The sequence below is a fragment of the Lytechinus variegatus genome, chromosome 13 (genome assembly GCF_018143015.1).
Source record: "Lytechinus variegatus isolate NC3 chromosome 13, Lvar_3.0, whole genome shotgun sequence".
Classification (NCBI taxonomy): Eukaryota; Metazoa; Echinodermata; class Echinoidea; order Temnopleuroida; family Toxopneustidae; genus Lytechinus; species Lytechinus variegatus.
This window is the reverse complement of record NC_054752.1, coordinates 31,679,656-31,697,263: the sequence shown is the minus strand read 5'-3', so window position 1 is coordinate 31,697,263 and position 17,608 is coordinate 31,679,656. Positions and strand designations below refer to the sequence as shown.

The window sequence follows — 17,608 nt, the reverse complement described above, 5'->3', positions numbered from 1 at the left end:
TGCAGAAAAACCTAGCTGATCAAAGGCCCCGGTCGAAGGGAAGAAAATTTTGTCAATAAAACGACATGTGCATAGAAGTAGAGCGAGGTCAGAATGAAGTGGTGTGAGAAGACCTCATGAATTATGCATAAAAACGTAAGTGGGTGTGTTTGTCTTATTAGTGTATGATTACATGCCAGATGTTAAAATTAATATAAATGTTCAGTATTTGCATGTTTGGATTCCTAAGAACACAATCTTGACATTGATTGCGGATAGTTCTTTTCATGAAAAAAATATTTTATATTCCACTTCGATTCTTGCTCTAGCTTTTAAGGCGTCCGATTTCCTGTATTTTTGTTCACTTTCCAAATACACTCTGAATTCTAGACTATCTCTTCTCGGTCAGTCGACTGATACTGGCTCTTTATTGGTTCACCTTTTTGCATACATTACCATAATAATAATAATGATCGCGCGATCGGACCACAACAGCTGAGATGAGCCGACAACGTAAACGGACTGAGTGTGCATGAGTGAACCGACCCACACTTTATCACCAGATTTCGAAGCAAAACAGACAAAATACTCAATCATTGACTGTCTCCTTCAAGTCTTGAGTAGCAGGCTAATAAGGTGAGTGTATTTTCAAATTCAGTGTAATAGAAAATAAGTTTAATTTAGCTGTAAAAGTTAGTTTCACTTTCAGGCAAAATGAACAACAACGTCAACGTTAATCAGTAGAGGCGCACGGCCAATATTGGAGACTGTCTCCAATGTGGGAGATTATCTCCTATAAATATATCAGAGACTTTTGTGAAGAATTTGGGTATCCAATTTCAGAGACAGTCTCCAGTTTTGGAGACCAATTTCCTTTGTTTACATTTGCGGCAAAAGGATTACCTTGGCGGCAAATAAAAATGTAATAAGCAGATTCCTCATGAAAAATTACCCCTTTTCACCGTCTACTTTAAAAAATTCACGTCTACTTTTTTGATAAGGATTTTTGTTTAATCACACACAGAACAAATGGGCTTCTGACCTCAGTGAGACAAAATTTTGGGTGGAAAAAATCATGCTTTTGTTGGTGTTGTTTCTTTTGTCCTTTTGCAAAGCAAGTCTCCAATGTGGGAGATTGTCTCCCCTATTTATTGGAGAGAGTCTCCCATATTGGCCGTGCACCTCTGTTAATAAAACTAAAACTAATGCAGCAACAACATGAATCATTGAATGTGACGTGTGTCAATTGATTGCTCGATGACAATGCCTGGCAATGCTAACGTTAGCTTGGTTAACGTAGCCGTAGGGACTTGGGTTTTCTTTGTGGCATGTTTGTGTTGAATTTTGTTTTGAACCTAACCCGGCCCAGGGAACTCCCGCCCGCGTAGAAGGAGAGAACTTTTCGTTTTTTTGAGGTTCCAACTTCTAGTTTGTGCCCAGATGTCAGGAAACTGCCACTCGTTAGACCTTCATCCATATGATCGTGGACGTGGTACTAGTAGGCTGCCGCTTAGGCTGTCTCCCGGGGGGGGGGGCACTCAGTATATAATGCATAGTGGGTAAGTGCCGCGGAGGGGACCCCCATTTTCACACTCAAATTTCCGTTCCAAGGCATAGCATTTTTGTCTTGAGAAAAAGAACAGAGAAAGCCGCTCCAAGGCATAGCATTTTCTTCTTATCATGAAAAGCGAAGAAAGAAATCCGCTCCAAAGCTTCCATATTTTCCTTTACGCTGTTCCGGTCGCATTGATCTGTTACAATGAGCCAAAATTTTGGTGAAAGGCGGCCGCTGAGCGAGGTCCGACCATTGCCTCTGTGCTAGCGCACCCGGCGCCCGTGCCGCCGGGCTAGCTGTATGCACGTATGCCCGTTCCATGGGGATGCATATGCGCACTCACATGCAGGCGACTCGTTCCAAGGACCCCCGTTTTCACAAACATTTGTAGTTCCGAAGCCCGTTCCGAGGACCCTCCTTTTTACAATTAGCCCGCTCCGAGGCTCCCGTTTTTTGTCTTGCCCGCGGCACACCCCCACCATTTTTTTGGTTGAGTCCCCCCCCCCCCGGGGGCTGTCTTAGGCTAAGTGCTTGATTTCTGTTTTAACTATTTATTTGGAGAATTATTTTGACCATACTTCACGCTTGTCAGGTGAGTATGCCTTTACACGTAAGGTCCTGGGCTCCCTGGCCTGGGTTAGATCTAACCTTGCCCTGGGGACCTCGAGACGTCTTACGTGTTCGGGCTGCCGCAGTAACTAAGATCTAGCCTAGCCAGGCGGCTTCTTCAGTTCTTGAGATAAAAAATCATTAACTAAGAGCACGCGTCTGTAACGTTGGCGAAGAACAATAAGAAACAAGATGGCGGCATTAACATCGGGCAAGTCTCTTCCGTCTTTTCACAATATTTTTCTCATTTCTTTTTATGAATTCTTGTTAAAAAATAACAACGAGAGCGCTTAGATCTAAATGTCGGAAATGAAGTTTTATCTCATTCATGTAGAGCCTACATGTACATGATTTAGGGCTAGGCCTAGATCTTTTAGAAGGACAGTAGAAATCTCGGGGGTGAAAGTTTCAGGTTGGCTTCCATCGTGTGGGTCAATGAGAAAGAAGACCTGGCTTCATTGAGAGTAAGCCTATGTTAGTAAATGATTTTTACTCTCAAGAAGCCGCCTGGCTCGTCTAACCTAAGCCGGGAGCCAGAACTCGTCCCTGTAATTAGGCAGCGGGTACAGTACCGTACCGGTACTCTCCGAAATGGGGTAGGGCTAGGCCCTAGAATTCAATGGGGTCGCAAGGCAATTTAGTTATGCACTTTCAATTATATAGATGAAAGTCTATTGTGACACAGAATCCTGACATCTCCCTCTCCAGCCGCTGAGTCCAGGACATTGTGAACGGTATGATAGTTCCCCCACCAAAAAAAGAAGAAAAATGAGAGGTTTCTTACCAGACCAATGTCATGTATCCATATTGTAAACACTGCAATACCTTGACCCTTGAACCCACATCGATATAGCTTCGTATGAAGTGCCGTTTTGAAGAAAAAAAAATCTTTTGCTGAATTTTGAGAAATTCCAGAGCAAGAGTTTTAATAGGGTGTACCTGGCTAAGTGACCGGATGTCAGACCCCCTTTATGTATGTATGCAAGTACGTTCTACATTATTTAATTAATCCAGAGTCGCTACGTGTAGGGAGTAAAAATCATTTACTACATGTAGCTCATTTGCATGTCCCCATGCGTCTCTAGATAAAGTGAGAGTGAGTCTCGATTGATCAACAATTATTTCTAGATCAAATGAAGAGCAGCCTCGAGGTGTTTGGAGAGAAAAATCAATTTGGTAATCCAAGATAGACAGTACCGTATGGGATTAGCCGACATGAGCAAATAATTTTTACTCTTCAAATGTATCGCCAGTTGTGATACATGTTATGTCTAGACAAGACAGCTATCCGGGAATTGTTCAGTACAACTTTCATAAATGATTGCAAGTAATGTCAGACAGTTCCACAAATATTAAATTATATTTGAAATTTATACTAATGCATGAATTTTGAGAATATCAAGAACTGCAAAAATGCTGTTTATTGGCTAAGTGTTTTTAGTGAAAATTAAGTGTGCAGACATGGGCCTTTCAAACGTAAAATTTCCTGTTATGGATTCAACCAGATTCTTTGTTAAATTCACAAAGCGTAAATCCTGTGAACTTTTTTTCTTTCAGTTGTCAATTTGTCCAGCATGTACATGTTTTAGTGGTTTGCAAGCAATCAATCTCAAGCAATATTTTTGTATCAAATATCAATCTTGCATTTTATTATCAATAAGGTCTACAATATATGTACATACTATTTATTGATTTTATCATTAGTATTTGCACTCAATGGCAAATTCCATCATTTCTATGTAAGGTTCTTGTCTTCTTGACCCCCTACTCCCTCAATTTGTGATGGTGATGATGATACTTGAACATTATATATGTGCTGCATAAAACAATACTTTTTAGAAATGAATAAAAAAAATCAGTTCGTTCACGTCGTGTCTCCTTTTTATATAATAAAAAAAAAGATTTTGCACAGTGTTATTGTTTCAAAAATGCAGAAGACTTTGCTCAATTCATACAGTGCAAACATGCTTGCTTTGTGTAGTGTAATTGGCAAATTCCTCATTCTGTACTGCTCTCACCCAACAAGTGAACATTACCATGAAAATAATGTACTAGTGTGATTTCCATTTATACTTGTTTCATAAAAGTATCCTTGAACTCCATGAGCAGCACAGCATTGATGTGTAGGACTTGACTTTTTTGTACACGTAGTACAGTACTTACAAGGGCATGTTTAGTATCAAGTCTCACTGCACACTACTGTACAATAAAGTAGAGTGGAGGCTACATGTAATCTCTGTACAAAAAGGATGCAGGCTTTTACAGTGTGATGTAGGTCACTGGTCAATTTCAATTGCCCTGACCTCACTAGGAATAGGAGTTTGAAAGATGCTTAGTCAAGTGGACAAAGCTGGACAATCGCACTGGTCACGTTTTCCTGCATCATAAGGTGAATGTCATGTAGAGTGAGCTCTAGCTAGATGCAGGTCACTTACATGTAAACCTTTGATATTGCACTATAGCAAGGGTTACGGGTGTAGAGTGAGCTCAAGATGCAGGTCACTATAACATGTAAACCCTTTATTACTGAACTATAGCAAGGGTGAGGGGGGGGGGCATAGGGACAGTGCGTAAAAAATTAAAGAGGAGAAAGAAAGGAAGAAAGATTATTGAATAAAGATGATAATTGTGCATTTTACATATGTACAATGTACATGTGCATGTATTGGAGTATTCATTACACAATGAAGGTTACAATGATCTACATGGATTCTGATATTTACTTCCGGTACTTAATGTACCATTACTTTCAACCATCAATTTACATGCACATGAAAGTGTCCGTGTAGGTCTACTAGTGATGTTGATTTGAAATTGCATTTTAAACCTCTCCCAATAACAACAAGAGCAACAAAACTTAATCTGAATCTTTTAATAGATCACAGTTTCTGACTCATTTTCAGGAGTGCTATGAGTTTGGAAAGGTCACAGAAAGTCTGTAATTGAAAGGGGAAATTCTCTCTCATGTCAAGTTCTTTTTTGCTAAAAGCAGAAAAGTTAGAAAAATGTTTGACCACTAAATGGTTGGTTGAAAATTTGTAGAAAGTGTTGAGGACTTTCAAAGATTTACTGAACTGTCTTGCATGATTTTCTGATGTTAAAATATAACGATACAGATTGCTGTTAGCTTGTCATGTCACAAAAGTGAAAACTTTATCCTCAGTTAGTATACAAATATACCAGGCGTTGAGTAATTGGCATAGAAATTATTTGTCTGAGGTTGGACTGGCAAATAGTAACTATGCCAGTACAACAGAGGATGAATAATCTCTATACTTTTGAAATAAAGGCCTGGTGCCCGTTTCATAAAGCTCTTCGTAAGTTACATTGTAAGAGCGACTTTAAGAACGACTGGTGATCTTTGAAGTTTTTGTACACGTAGTTCATCTTTTTTTAATCAAATATAGATGTGCTGCGCTGACCTACTTTTCCTGAAGCTACACGCTCAGGGAAACGCGCATTTGTGCCTGCGCCCGAGGGATTGCGTGATCTGTGTCAGTGATCTGTGACGTAACGGTTAATGATGGAATTCATGTTGTGCACTATTCCATCATTGACGTCACAGAATTGGCAATTTTTCTTCATTTGGCGTTTCATTTTCAACATCACAAAATAGAATATGTTTGGTCACATGATGCTATTTATACCAATCAGCATATATTATTTAATTTATGTAAGATAACAGTTATTAATTAGTATGTTTCTTTCACTTTATTTAATTTTTCTTCTGTCATAAACAACTTGACATTATACAGTAGAAGATTCCCATGTGGAAACACATACATTGTAGCAGTACACTGTATTGATGACGATATTCATATTGAATTATTGATCCAATGTGTACTGTTGATAATCTGCATGATGAATTTTGCATTGTGTGCAATATGACATTTAATCAAGCTATACAAATAAATGGACATGACAATTACAAAGATAATTTTTTTGCTCAATATCAAAAGATTAACTCGTTGATACTGTATGTACATGTACATCTCACATTAGTCTATACACACTCTTGCAATGTGCATGTATGTACATGTAGCTTACATAAAACATTTGTTCTTTTGACAGGAGGATATTAGAGTACAATCACATTGAAACCAAGTATATCATGTGGTGCATGCAATAACCAATGCATAATGATGACATCTGTTACATTAATAACATTTCAATTCTCTCTGCTTTGTTTTCCATGTAGGCCTACAGAACCCAACTTGAACCTCCTAATCTGAACCTTCATGTTTTCCTGCTGAAATGTCACATGATCCATCTTCCTGCCTTCAGTAGCCAGCTACATATTCTAGGACCTGTACCGAGGCAACACATATGCTGCAATAGTGAGCTCCATTCACCACTACACATCCTGCTTGCCCAACGCGCTGAAACTGTTACACTCCATCATAGAAAAGGTGGTCTGCAGAATAAGCCAAAGTCAGACAATAAACATGGCTTCTCAGGGGCCAGTGTCCTCTCCGCAGAATCCCAGCGGTCAGGCATCCATACCAGGTGGTCAACAACCAAAGGAGAGCTTGAGCACCCATTCCTTTGGCCATACCATGGCCATTCTTCTGGACAGACAGAAAGTAAAGGTAGGTTATCCAATTAATCGCATTTAAGACAATATCATATCAGTACAATTACAATACAAGTAGTATCTATAACAAGTTATCGGTGTATGGATTCTTAGTTAAACCTGATTTTATATTTTAAAAAAAGCTATCCAGTTAGATTTTCACATTTTCTCTGAATTATTAGGGATGCACTTATGCGAAAGCTAGATTTGTGGAGGTGTTGTAGCGGTTCAGTCACTTGACTCTGAAACCAAGGGTTAAGGGAATGGATCCCACCCGGTGCTAATGTCCTTTGGCAAGGCACTCATTCACGTTTGTCATTCTCCACCCAGGTGTTAAATGAGTACCTAGTACTGTATGATGTGAAAGTCAATGTGCTCAGATTGGCATGTGTGCACTGATAAATGGTTGCATGGCCAGGATACTCCCCAGGGAGTAGAGATGGTGCACTTCATGTGTGGAACAGTGATGGATCCAATGACCGGGGTAATAATAATTAGTGTACATTTAACTCTATCTAGGCCCCGAGGGCCCCCCCCCCTCAACGAATCGCGAGATATTTTTGCCGCGCGAAATTTTTTTGATCGCGCCGCTCGCTGACTTTTTACTTTCAAGTCTTGCGCAACTTTGAGACAAATTTTGTGTCACCCGGGTACGTGGTTCCGAAATTACGCAATATTATGTAAGTTCTTGTCAGACCAAAAATTGCTCAAAAACGTGATTTTGTGTACAAAGTCAATGCAAATTGTGTTTTCAACCAAAATTCATAAATGCATGATTATTTTTTGTTTTGCTGGTCTAAATGTATTTATTTTATGGTTTTTAAGATCACAGAAGAGTCCTCAACGAATTTCATTGAAAAAACAGTGAAAAACAAAGGGTAAAAAAAACAAAGAAATACATAAGAAATTGCAAAGAACAATATAAAATACATAAGAAATGATTTGATATCGCAATTTTTTTCCCATACACTTGCTAAGAACACCACAGAGAGTTTCTATCCCAAAAATCAGTACATTTTTAGCTTAATTTAGGGAGTTAGAGGAAAAAGTATGATTTCGCACACTAATTACGCATAAATTAGCATAATCACTTAATAGCAATTCGCATGAAATAAATCACCATACAGTCTTGTAGATTATGTCCCAGGCAACCTGCGTGCCAATTTTCGGCGCGATTGCGCGGTCGACGGCCGAGATCTTAAGGGGGGCCTGGGAGGCCCCCCCCCCCCCCCCGGCCATATGAACTCCCAAAATACCCCGCCTAGATAGGGTTAAAGCACTTAGAAACCGATGTATAAAGTGCTAAATAAATGTAATTATTATTATTACTGTTATCTAGTTCAGAAAATTAGCACTTTGATTTTTTTTGTCAGAGTGATTAATTATTGCACAATAGTTTTAATTCTTCTGGTACGTTTACCTTTCATACAGTATGTACTGAATCAACGAATCCCCTTGCCAGGCTTGCCCTTTGCACGCAATTCTGTGCAACAACTTTACTTTAGTTTGCTTTGTTTGATTATTTACAGCTATGTCGATCCTTGTGCAGACGCGGTGTTGTTCTCTTCCTTATTGGCATTGTGATGGCTCTTGTACTTAATCTACTTCAAGTCCAGAATAATGTCACATTGTTCCCCCCTGAGACTCTGGACAGTATTTCCTCCTCGGCCTGGTGGGTTGCACCTTTCTGTGGCTCTGCTGCTGGTGAGTTAAAGCTAAGATCATGTAATCTCAGAAAGCAATATTTTATTAGAATGTATTTAAAATAAAGGTTAATGTTCACCATATGTTAATATCTAGCAGGTTTATTGGTCTGTAAGCAATATGACCCTAAGAAATAGTCAAATCTAAGCTGAATAGCCAATACACCAAAGATCACAAACATAGATAAGCACATTTGGGACAGTGCTAGGAAAAAGACCCATCACTAAATGGCAGGGATGACATACTTATTTTGCTGATTTTTCAGCAATTGTGCATTTTATTATTCATCATATAATTTCAGGAACATTTCTCCATATCAAAACTTGAGATCCACATCTTTGAGTTGGTGATTCAACAAATTATACGATTCTCAATCCATTTTGTCTTTGAACAGTTCTGGTCGGCCTCCTCTACCCATGCATAGATGATAAGCTTGGAGAGACGCCATACTACAAGAGAGAGTGGTCCCATGTCATGCGATGTCTTGCCGTCTTCGTAGGAATTAACCATGCTTGTGCTGTATCCTTGAAAAACATGTAGTACAAAATAATTTTCAAAAGAATGGATGACACAATAATATTCTGCAGATAATCATGAAGGAAAGTCGGATTTTGGGCTTGGGATAGGGTTGAAAAAGAATGTTTGAATTTGATCAGTCATTGTCAGAAATCGAGCATAGGTCAATTGTGCCACATTCAGCATTGGATTCATGATATTTCCAAAAGAAGAGACTGAAGTCTCTGATAACCTTAAAGTGTGGAGACACAGCAGCATCAAATGTGTGTGAACTTGATTTCAAGTGTTGTAGTTTGTATTACAGACTACATGTATATGTAGTTAGAAATACCTTGATTCCTTACAAAGAAACCTTGATCACTAGGTATGTATTACCCCCTCTTCCCCTAATGGGCTACCAAGGAAATCAATTATATATTCATATCTGTTGATGTGTTGAAAAATAAATACTTCCTATTTTAGATCTCCTTGACTCTCTGCCAACACAGAAAATTGAATTTGCCAACAATCTCCAATTTTCTCTGACATTGGCTGCAATGTCCCTTGGTCTATGGTGGCTCTTTGACCGATCAAGGAGTGGGTTCGGTCTTGCCCTCACCATTGCCTTCTTAGCCACTCTCATCACACAGCTCCTTGTCTATAAGGGAGTGTACAGGTAAGGAGTGTTCACATTGAGTTGTGTTCTCATGTCTTTGTAGTTAATACAATTTAACTCCAGATTTATGAAAAGTTTAGTTCACACTTCTATGGAATACTAGGTTTAATCTTCCTCTTTGAATATGAAACATTATGTCAACAAAATTCACACGTTCTATATCTAATAGTATTGCAATTTTATATTTAGGACACTTTTTGTAAGTCATTGCAGAATTGAAATAATCTGTATTTTTTGAAAGAGTTTACAAAAGGCAGTGGCACTTCATAAAAGTGTGATCTACATGTAAATGATCTAGGATTGACTTGATTGATGCTTTGATATATTTTCATGATTTGCTGAACAATATTCTTGGATTCACTGTGTTTTAAGGATAATTTTTTTTTAGATGAGTGGATTTAGTAATCATGCTTCTTACATGTACCCCGGTAGTTATCCTTCTCTTTCTAGAGGATTATTTATAATCGGGCTTTCCTCACAATGACAAATTACATTAAAAACAAAGTTTTATAATTATTGCACAAACTGAAGTACAGTTGGATTACTACAATTCAATTCCAACATTCTTTTTGCGCTGTAAAAAGTACATGAGAAATATATGTTAGTAACGACAAGAAATAACTCAATTTTTTTTATCTGGGTAAAAGCTTTGTGCTTAAAACTCTTAAACTTGATCTTTATGTTGCAGGTACACTGAACCCGACTTCCTTTACGTGCGATCTTGGCTTCCATGTGTGTTCTTCTCAGGAGGTGTAACAATAGGCAATATAGGCAGACAGCTAGCATTGGTGAGTGCAGACTGATGCCGTATCATGGACTTCCGGGGGGGGGGGGGGGGATTTTCTCAGGAATGCTTGAGGGAATGTTCTTGGCCTCTGTGTTGTTCTCAGGAGATTTAACAATAGGCAATATAGGCAGACAGCTTGCATTGATGAGTGCAGACTGATGGTGTGTCATGGGGTTCCAGGAGTGGGGGGGGGGAGACAGGATAGGTTCCCACTTATGTTCTTGGCTTATCTCATAAAGCTGTTCATAAGTTACACACAGTATACACACGACTGGTGATATATTCTTATGCTAAATGACATACTCCATGTAGCTGAATTAGTACCTAATTACATCTTCCAGTTGTGGTAAACTCGTGCGTAACATACAGATCTCAGCAGCCAATCAAAATCAGTTTTGTCATGGTATACTAGCATAATATTAATTTCTGAGGCAAAAGGTCCCTTGGTTGATTTGGTAAATGGAAATCGATATCTTCTTGCCTTGGAGCTCAGTGCCATGAAAGAGTTTAAACAATGCACTTTGTCAACAACAGTATGACTAGATCATGTGTTGCAGAAAAAGCAGTATTTGAATATCAATTCTGAACGGGTTCATGTCTATTCTTCCTTTCAGGTTGACCGTCAGTTTGCAAAGGAACACATGAGTTGAATTCTTCAGAGTGGAAGAAAGAGACTTCTATAATGAGTTTATTCTTGAGACGAAGAACTTACAACTGCAGCTGAACTTACACACGCAAGCGAAGAGGCTAGATGTCGCCGAAAGCACAGCAAGATGGCTTCAGAAGCTGATGGCATATAAAGACTGGAGCAAGAGCATGTCGGCTTGTATTTATCATGATGAGATTTGCTATCTTGAGGACATAATTTACATGCTGCATGTTGCATTGAAGTTGGAACACTTCAGATGAGCCTTGCCTGGTAAATGACATCTGAATAGCTCTGCGACATCTGTAATAGCTGCATGAATACTGCCGAAAGACATCCATGGAGCTGCATTGGTGCCTTCTGCTTAGTCATTTCTTACGGAGCAATCGTTGCAGGACAGCAGGACTGAGATGCGACCTATTAATGCAGTATTTAAGAGCTTTTGATGCAGACATATGCTGTAATGTCTATCAAGGCATGATTATTCAAGGGAACTGATTGCCCATTGGCTACTTAGACTGCTTCCTGCATCCAGAATGGACATTGTATTTCCTGAGCAATGATTCTTTGCTTTAATAGGACAGGGAGTAGAGACATATTTGTTATGCTCGATAAAAAAACTGACCATTATTATTTTTTTATCATTAGATATAAGCATGCTTCTTGATTGCTAAAGCTCTCTATTCGCTTCACCGTGTAGGAGAACATGGACGTTTTGTACTTAGAGCTGTATTTCTACCCAAGATGTGCCATGATTGAGATTTACAGTGTTATGAAAACAGTACCTGCAAGCTTTGCCTGCCATAGCAGTGGACATCTACAATCAATATCTTTACCTGTAAGAGGACACAAAGGTGACTCCATATCCAAGTTTGATTGTGGCTAACCTCCTCCAAACTTAATGGACCTGAAGCCATTGCTGTTCAGATGATTACTTACTCTAGGGTCTTCCAAATTTAGATCCACCCATACTTTGAATTTGTCCATAAGGATGTTTACTCACACCATTTCAAGTTTATTGTAACTTGGTCTTAAAAACAGTTCGCCTACATCTTAGATAGTTTGATACCCCCTTCGTCCAACTCTCATTCAGTCTAATTCCGAGATGGTCTAATATCTACTTTGTCTTTTCATTATGATCTTCTTTGTCAAATCGAAACTTTGATTCATAACCGTGACCCCATGGCATAAAGGTTACTATTATGGTAATGTTGTCATCCAATAGTAACTTCCTTGAAATCCATGATTCTGATTGGCTGCTTCGCATTGTTACCATGGTATTTACTGTTGGATGGCAAAGTTAACATGGTAACTATTATGCAATGGCCCTGGTGGGTGTTTCATAAAGCTGTTCGTAAGATACGAATGACTTTACGCACAACTGGTGATCCTTTCTTGTGCTATATGATATCCCTGTGTAATTGAGTTATGACCTAAGAATATGTTCCAGTCATGCGTAAAGTTGTTCGTAACCTTACGAACAGCTTTATGAAACACCCACCAGGTCATCTAATCAATAATGGGTATATTACTGACTGGGACTGAATGGCATGTGGACCACTTGGGTAGTTCATGAACTTCTTATCGATCAAGATGAACTGGGATTAGACCATATGGGATGACACCAACGGAAAGTGTAACAAATCGGTTGTAGACTAGGTGACAATTTACCTTTCATTAATGCACTCTAGGGGGTAATATGTATAAAGGTACGAATGAGTCAAGTTTGTGAACAATTGAAATTTCGAGTACCCAAAAGTTGTTGTTTTTTCCTTCAAAGGTAGTTAAAAAGTTAGTTTTGGACATCTTAACAGATTACTTTTACATATTTTGCCATCTTGAAATGTGATTTCATTGTATGGATATGTACACTTACAGTTTTGAAGCCCTAATATAGTAAGAAATGAAAGTAAATTATTTTGTCATACCATTGCGAAATGACCTCACACATCTATGATTGTGTGTGTTATGCTGAAAGTGTGCTTTGATATTGTATAAATATATATCTTATATATTCAAGACTTCCATTGTAGAAATGAAAAATTTCAGAAAATTCAACACACATCAATACAGTGTTGAATTTTTAACTGTTGAAGAGATGTAGTGAAAGAGATGAGGAAGAAGTCTTCTTTTTGCCATTTCTGAGCCTTTAATTCATTTGTACACAGCATGTTAAACCTATCAGCCTTGAGTTAAACACTTGATAGCACGGGAAATGAAATACTACGACAAGAAATCGTCCGCAAATCCGATTAGTCTCAGCGAGTGCTGTCTCTTTATATTCAGACGTAGTTAGTAAACAAAGGCATGCGAAAAAGAAAATTTAAATAGAGACAAAGTTCATTGATGATTACGATTATCTCATTGACAAAAGAGTTTAAAAAGATAATAAACTCCATCCCAGTATTTTGATCTCTCTACATTAGGTAACTACTGAAAGAAATGCTAGCACTTGGGCTGATAACTTTGGAATGTTTCTTACCAGAGACAAAGTTCATTGATGATTACGATTATCTCATTGACAAAAGAGTTAAGAAAGATAAACTCCATCCTAATGTTTTGATCTCTCTACATGTACATCAGGTAACTACAGAAAGAAATGCTCGTACTTGGTCTGATAAACTTTAGAATGTTTTTAAACGTAGACAAAGTTCATTGATGATTGCAGTACAATTATCTCTCATTGACAAAAGAGTTTGTACATAGATAACAAACTCCACCCTAATATTTTGATCTCTCCTCATCAGGCAACTATTGAAAAAAAAAAACACTTAAGAATGTTTCTAACCAGAGACAAAGTTCATTGACGATTACGGTTATCTCATTGACAAAGGAGTTTAGAAAGATAACAAACTCCGTCCCAATATTTTGATCTCTCATAGTTAACGACTGGAAGAAATGCTAGCAACTTGGGCTGATAAACTTTTGTATACAAAGTACAGTACCCTCTAATCAAATATTTATGATGATGACTTGCTGTTTTGTTGTTGTACCGATGCTGGGGGATGTTCCACAAAGAGTCTAGTGTGACATAGAGTCAAGTGTGACGTAGAGTTGCACTTGAATTCCCAGTTGCATGTGGTATAAAAGGCATCACCCCATTGGTCAGATCATGAGGATGTGCCTTACTGCATGTTATAACCGATGTGATTGCACATTTCGTAATATGCCCTCGTCGGCACTAAGCACAACTATCAATCAGACACTGAAAAGCTTTGTGAAACACCCCCATGAATGCAGTGCTGCTTTGATAGTGTTTCTCAAAGTCTTATAAATATTGATAATGTTTCTAAGGATGTATTGCTGAATTCATGCATTTTCTCATGGCTGTGTACTTGTGATGCAGTATTAAAGGTTCTACAAAAGGAAAGACGTTCAGGGTTTCGGAAAACCTGCCGTCATCTTATTACATTCTTTCTTTGCTTTAGCTAGGCTATTGGTCATCTAGCAACAGGCCTACATGTAGGTTATCCTATTTAAATCCAACTGCGTTCTTTTTGCAGATACATGTACCTTGCAGGTTATATTAAGTTTAATGAATTGAATGATTATGTCTTGCTCTCCAACATATTTATTATTTTTCCTTCCAAGCTGTTCATGTTAATTTATCTATTTACAGTTATCTTCCGTTTCTGTTAATAGCTGCTTTGTTATTTTGCCTCAATTTTTGTTTGCTGCTTCATTTGTATTTCTTTGGAAGAAGGGGAATCTTCTTGTCTGGATAACAATGTGCCATTAATCCAGTATCTAATATAACTCATACCTGCCAAGTGTTCCGATTAAGTAGGAACATTCTTATTTTGGGGAATGAAAATTGCTATCTTTACATGTGTGTTCTTATGTCTGAAAACAAACTATGTAGTAATAAGTAGGGAATTCATGAATTTTCCTATTTCTGGGAATTCTTTATTTTTTCCAACCTGTTGGCTGTCTCAGTTAGCAGGAATGACAAATCAGACGAAGAGGTGTTTGTACCATGTAGATTAGAGTATGTGTACAGTCGACCTTTGGTAAAACAAATAATCACCATAGTTGAATCGAATTCTAGGGCATCGTGTATTGCAAATCATGTTTTATTTACCTCTTCTATGTCAGATTTTTGCCCAGGTTTAACAGATATTTGTGTTTCCAATACATGCAGGTTTGAATTTGACAGCCTCACTTGTAGTTATTTATTAAAAAGTGGTTCATCAGAACTTGCCATGTTTAGAGTAAGGGTGATGCTTCATCAATAATATTCAGGGAGTGAAAAAACATGGTCGCCCCAACTGAGAAATTGGATCATCTTGACTTTGACGTCTCTTAGTGCGTCATCAAGGGTATCCCTGTGAACATTTGGAGGGAACTAACATCTGTCACCTGATAAACTTTATTTTTATCATGATTTGAGATACCTGTGTATACGGTATGAAAATCCATAGACGTGCCCATGGTTTTATAGGGCTGACAAGAAGCATTTCAGGTTTTGCCACCTGGGAAGCGTTTCATGAAAGGATTTGTTGGGCGTTTTATCTAACAATTATCATAGTTACCATAGTAAAATTGCCTCTCAGCCAATCGGAATCAAGGAAAGATGTCAGATCTGACAACTTGTTAGACGAAAATGTTGATGAAACGCTCCCCAGTTCTGGGGTCTTTGTAAAGACTAGTGATGGATGTTATTAAAAGGTGAATCAAAGATATCCAAATTTCCTGTCAATTAGATAATTTGAAGTCTTATCATCTATTAAGTTTCATTTTATTATACTACAACTCTTTGTAAGATGGATCACTGTGGGTGATTTCAAGTTCAGTGTTGACCTTTTGGTGTTGGTGTTAGGTCAATTTTTACACGAGTATAACATCAAATGAAGGTGGTCCCGAAAAGTCACTCAATGGTTGTTGAGATGTCAAGATAATGTGATCTGGATCAGTTTTTCGACACCAACACCAAGGCCAACGCTGGACTTGAAATCACCCAGTTTCTTTCAAAACATTTCCACTTGGTTCATTTGAATTTCACCGAGTTCTAAACATGCACTGCAAAAACTCCGGTGTTGATTTAACACCAGCCGGGAATCTATATATGTCCACATCAGAGAAGTATTGAAATAATACCAGTTTGGAATCGAACCGATGCTGTTTTAATACTACCGGTAATTGGTGTTGTATAAACACATATCTGGTGTTAGACCAAAACCAAACTGGTGTTTAACACTTCTCTGGTGTGGACAGATGTACATGTAGATTCTGGGCTGGTGTAAAATCAACCCCGAGTTTTTGCAGTGTGGTAAGTGTGGTTAGTATAATTAGGATGCACACAATCCATGAATTCAAGTTGTGACCTTGATGAAACTCTGGTTTGGAAATGATTTTTTTTTATAAGAATGACGAAGGCTTATTTAGTTACAATGAAATAATGCTCCGCAATGAAACTCGGCAACCTTTTCCTGTACAAAGTCAGAGGGATAATTTTCCATAAGCTCCATTAGGTTAAATCACTACACAGGTATATTTGATACAAAAGAGAAGTAAATTGTATAAAATTTAAGATATTTTCTAATGTATTCATATTTTTACCATTTAAAACATGGGATGAGTTTGTTTGACTTCTTTATGGTCACGATATGGGAGTTCCAAGAAACTGCCATTCATATTAGGAAGATACACTAATACACATATTTTTATGTTTGTCATGTTCACTGTGTATGTGTTATAAATATTTCAGAAATTACTTATGTTTCACAATGTAAGTGTATAATGCCAACAGAATGCAATTATGTGAGTGATTCAACCAAACTATGTATAAATGGCAATACATATTGTGATTTCTACTCAGATTTATGTATCTTTGCGTCACATATGGAATCTTTTATCTTAATGAATTAAATTGTATTGAAATGTATTTATTGTTGTAAGTTATTTTTCTCGTAATCCAATTATTTCTTTTTCATTTTTTAGGGGAAAACAGTAATTTATTGAATGGGCTGGATAAAGAAAAGAAAGGAGGGAGAGAAGTATGAGAAAGTAGGAATACAAGAAAGTAGGAGTATAAGAAAGTAGGAGTATAAGAAAGTAAGAGTATAAGAAAGAAGTATAAGAAAGTAGGAGTATAAGAAAGAAGTATAAGAAAGTAGGAGTATAAGAAAGAAGTATAAGAAAGTAGGAGTATAAGAAAGAAGTATAAGAAAGTAGGAGTATAAGAAAGAAGTATAAGAAAGTAGGAGTATAAGGTAGGAGTATAAGAAAGTAGGAGTATAAGAACGTAAGAGTATAAGAAAGAAGTATAAGAAAGTACATGTAAAAGAAAGTATGAGTATAAGAAAGTAGTACAAGAAAGTAGGAGTATAAGAAAGAAGTATAAGAAAGTAGGAGTATAAGAATGTAAGAGTATAAGAAAGAAGTATAAGAAAGTAGGAGTATAAGAAAGAAGTATAAGAAAGTACATGTAAAAGAAAGTAGGAGTATAAGAAAGAAGTACAAGAAAGTAGATCTATATAAGAAAGTACGAGTATCAGGAGGAGAAGGGGAAGATGAGAGAGATGGAAGTGTGAGAAGGAGAGATAATGAAATGATAAACAAAAGAAAAAGCTGCCATGTGTACA

General features: G+C 37.6%; 1 protein-coding gene across 1 annotated transcript; it reads left to right on the top strand.

Annotated features, from left to right (window-relative positions):
• The first annotated feature begins 443 nt into the window (after positions 1-443).
• LOC121426358 (insulin-induced gene 2 protein-like) lies at positions 444-12,048 on the top strand. The gene is made up of 7 exons (XM_041622638.1): positions 444-615; positions 6,342-6,732; positions 8,246-8,420; positions 8,815-8,939; positions 9,425-9,591; positions 10,280-10,379; positions 10,993-12,048. Exons 2-7 carry the CDS (start codon positions 6,589-6,591, stop codon positions 11,026-11,028), a joined length of 747 nt encoding a protein of 248 aa, XP_041478572.1. The 5' UTR covers positions 444-615; positions 6,342-6,588; the 3' UTR covers positions 11,029-12,048.
• Positions 12,049-17,608: the final 5,560 nt, after the last annotated feature.

Excerpts from the sequence above, each read along its gene's own strand:
- LOC121426358 (XM_041622638.1), top strand. The coding sequence starts at position 6,589 with ATGGCTTCTCAGGGGCCAGTGTCCTCTCCGCAGAATCCCAGCGGTCAG. Across the intron at positions 8,421-8,814 it reads TTTCTGTGGCTCTGCTGCTG|TTCTGGTCGGCCTCCTCTAC; the intron begins GTGAGTTAAAGC and ends GTCTTTGAACAG. Across the intron at positions 10,380-10,992 it reads TAGGCAGACAGCTAGCATTG|GTTGACCGTCAGTTTGCAAA; the intron begins GTGAGTGCAGAC and ends TCTTCCTTTCAG.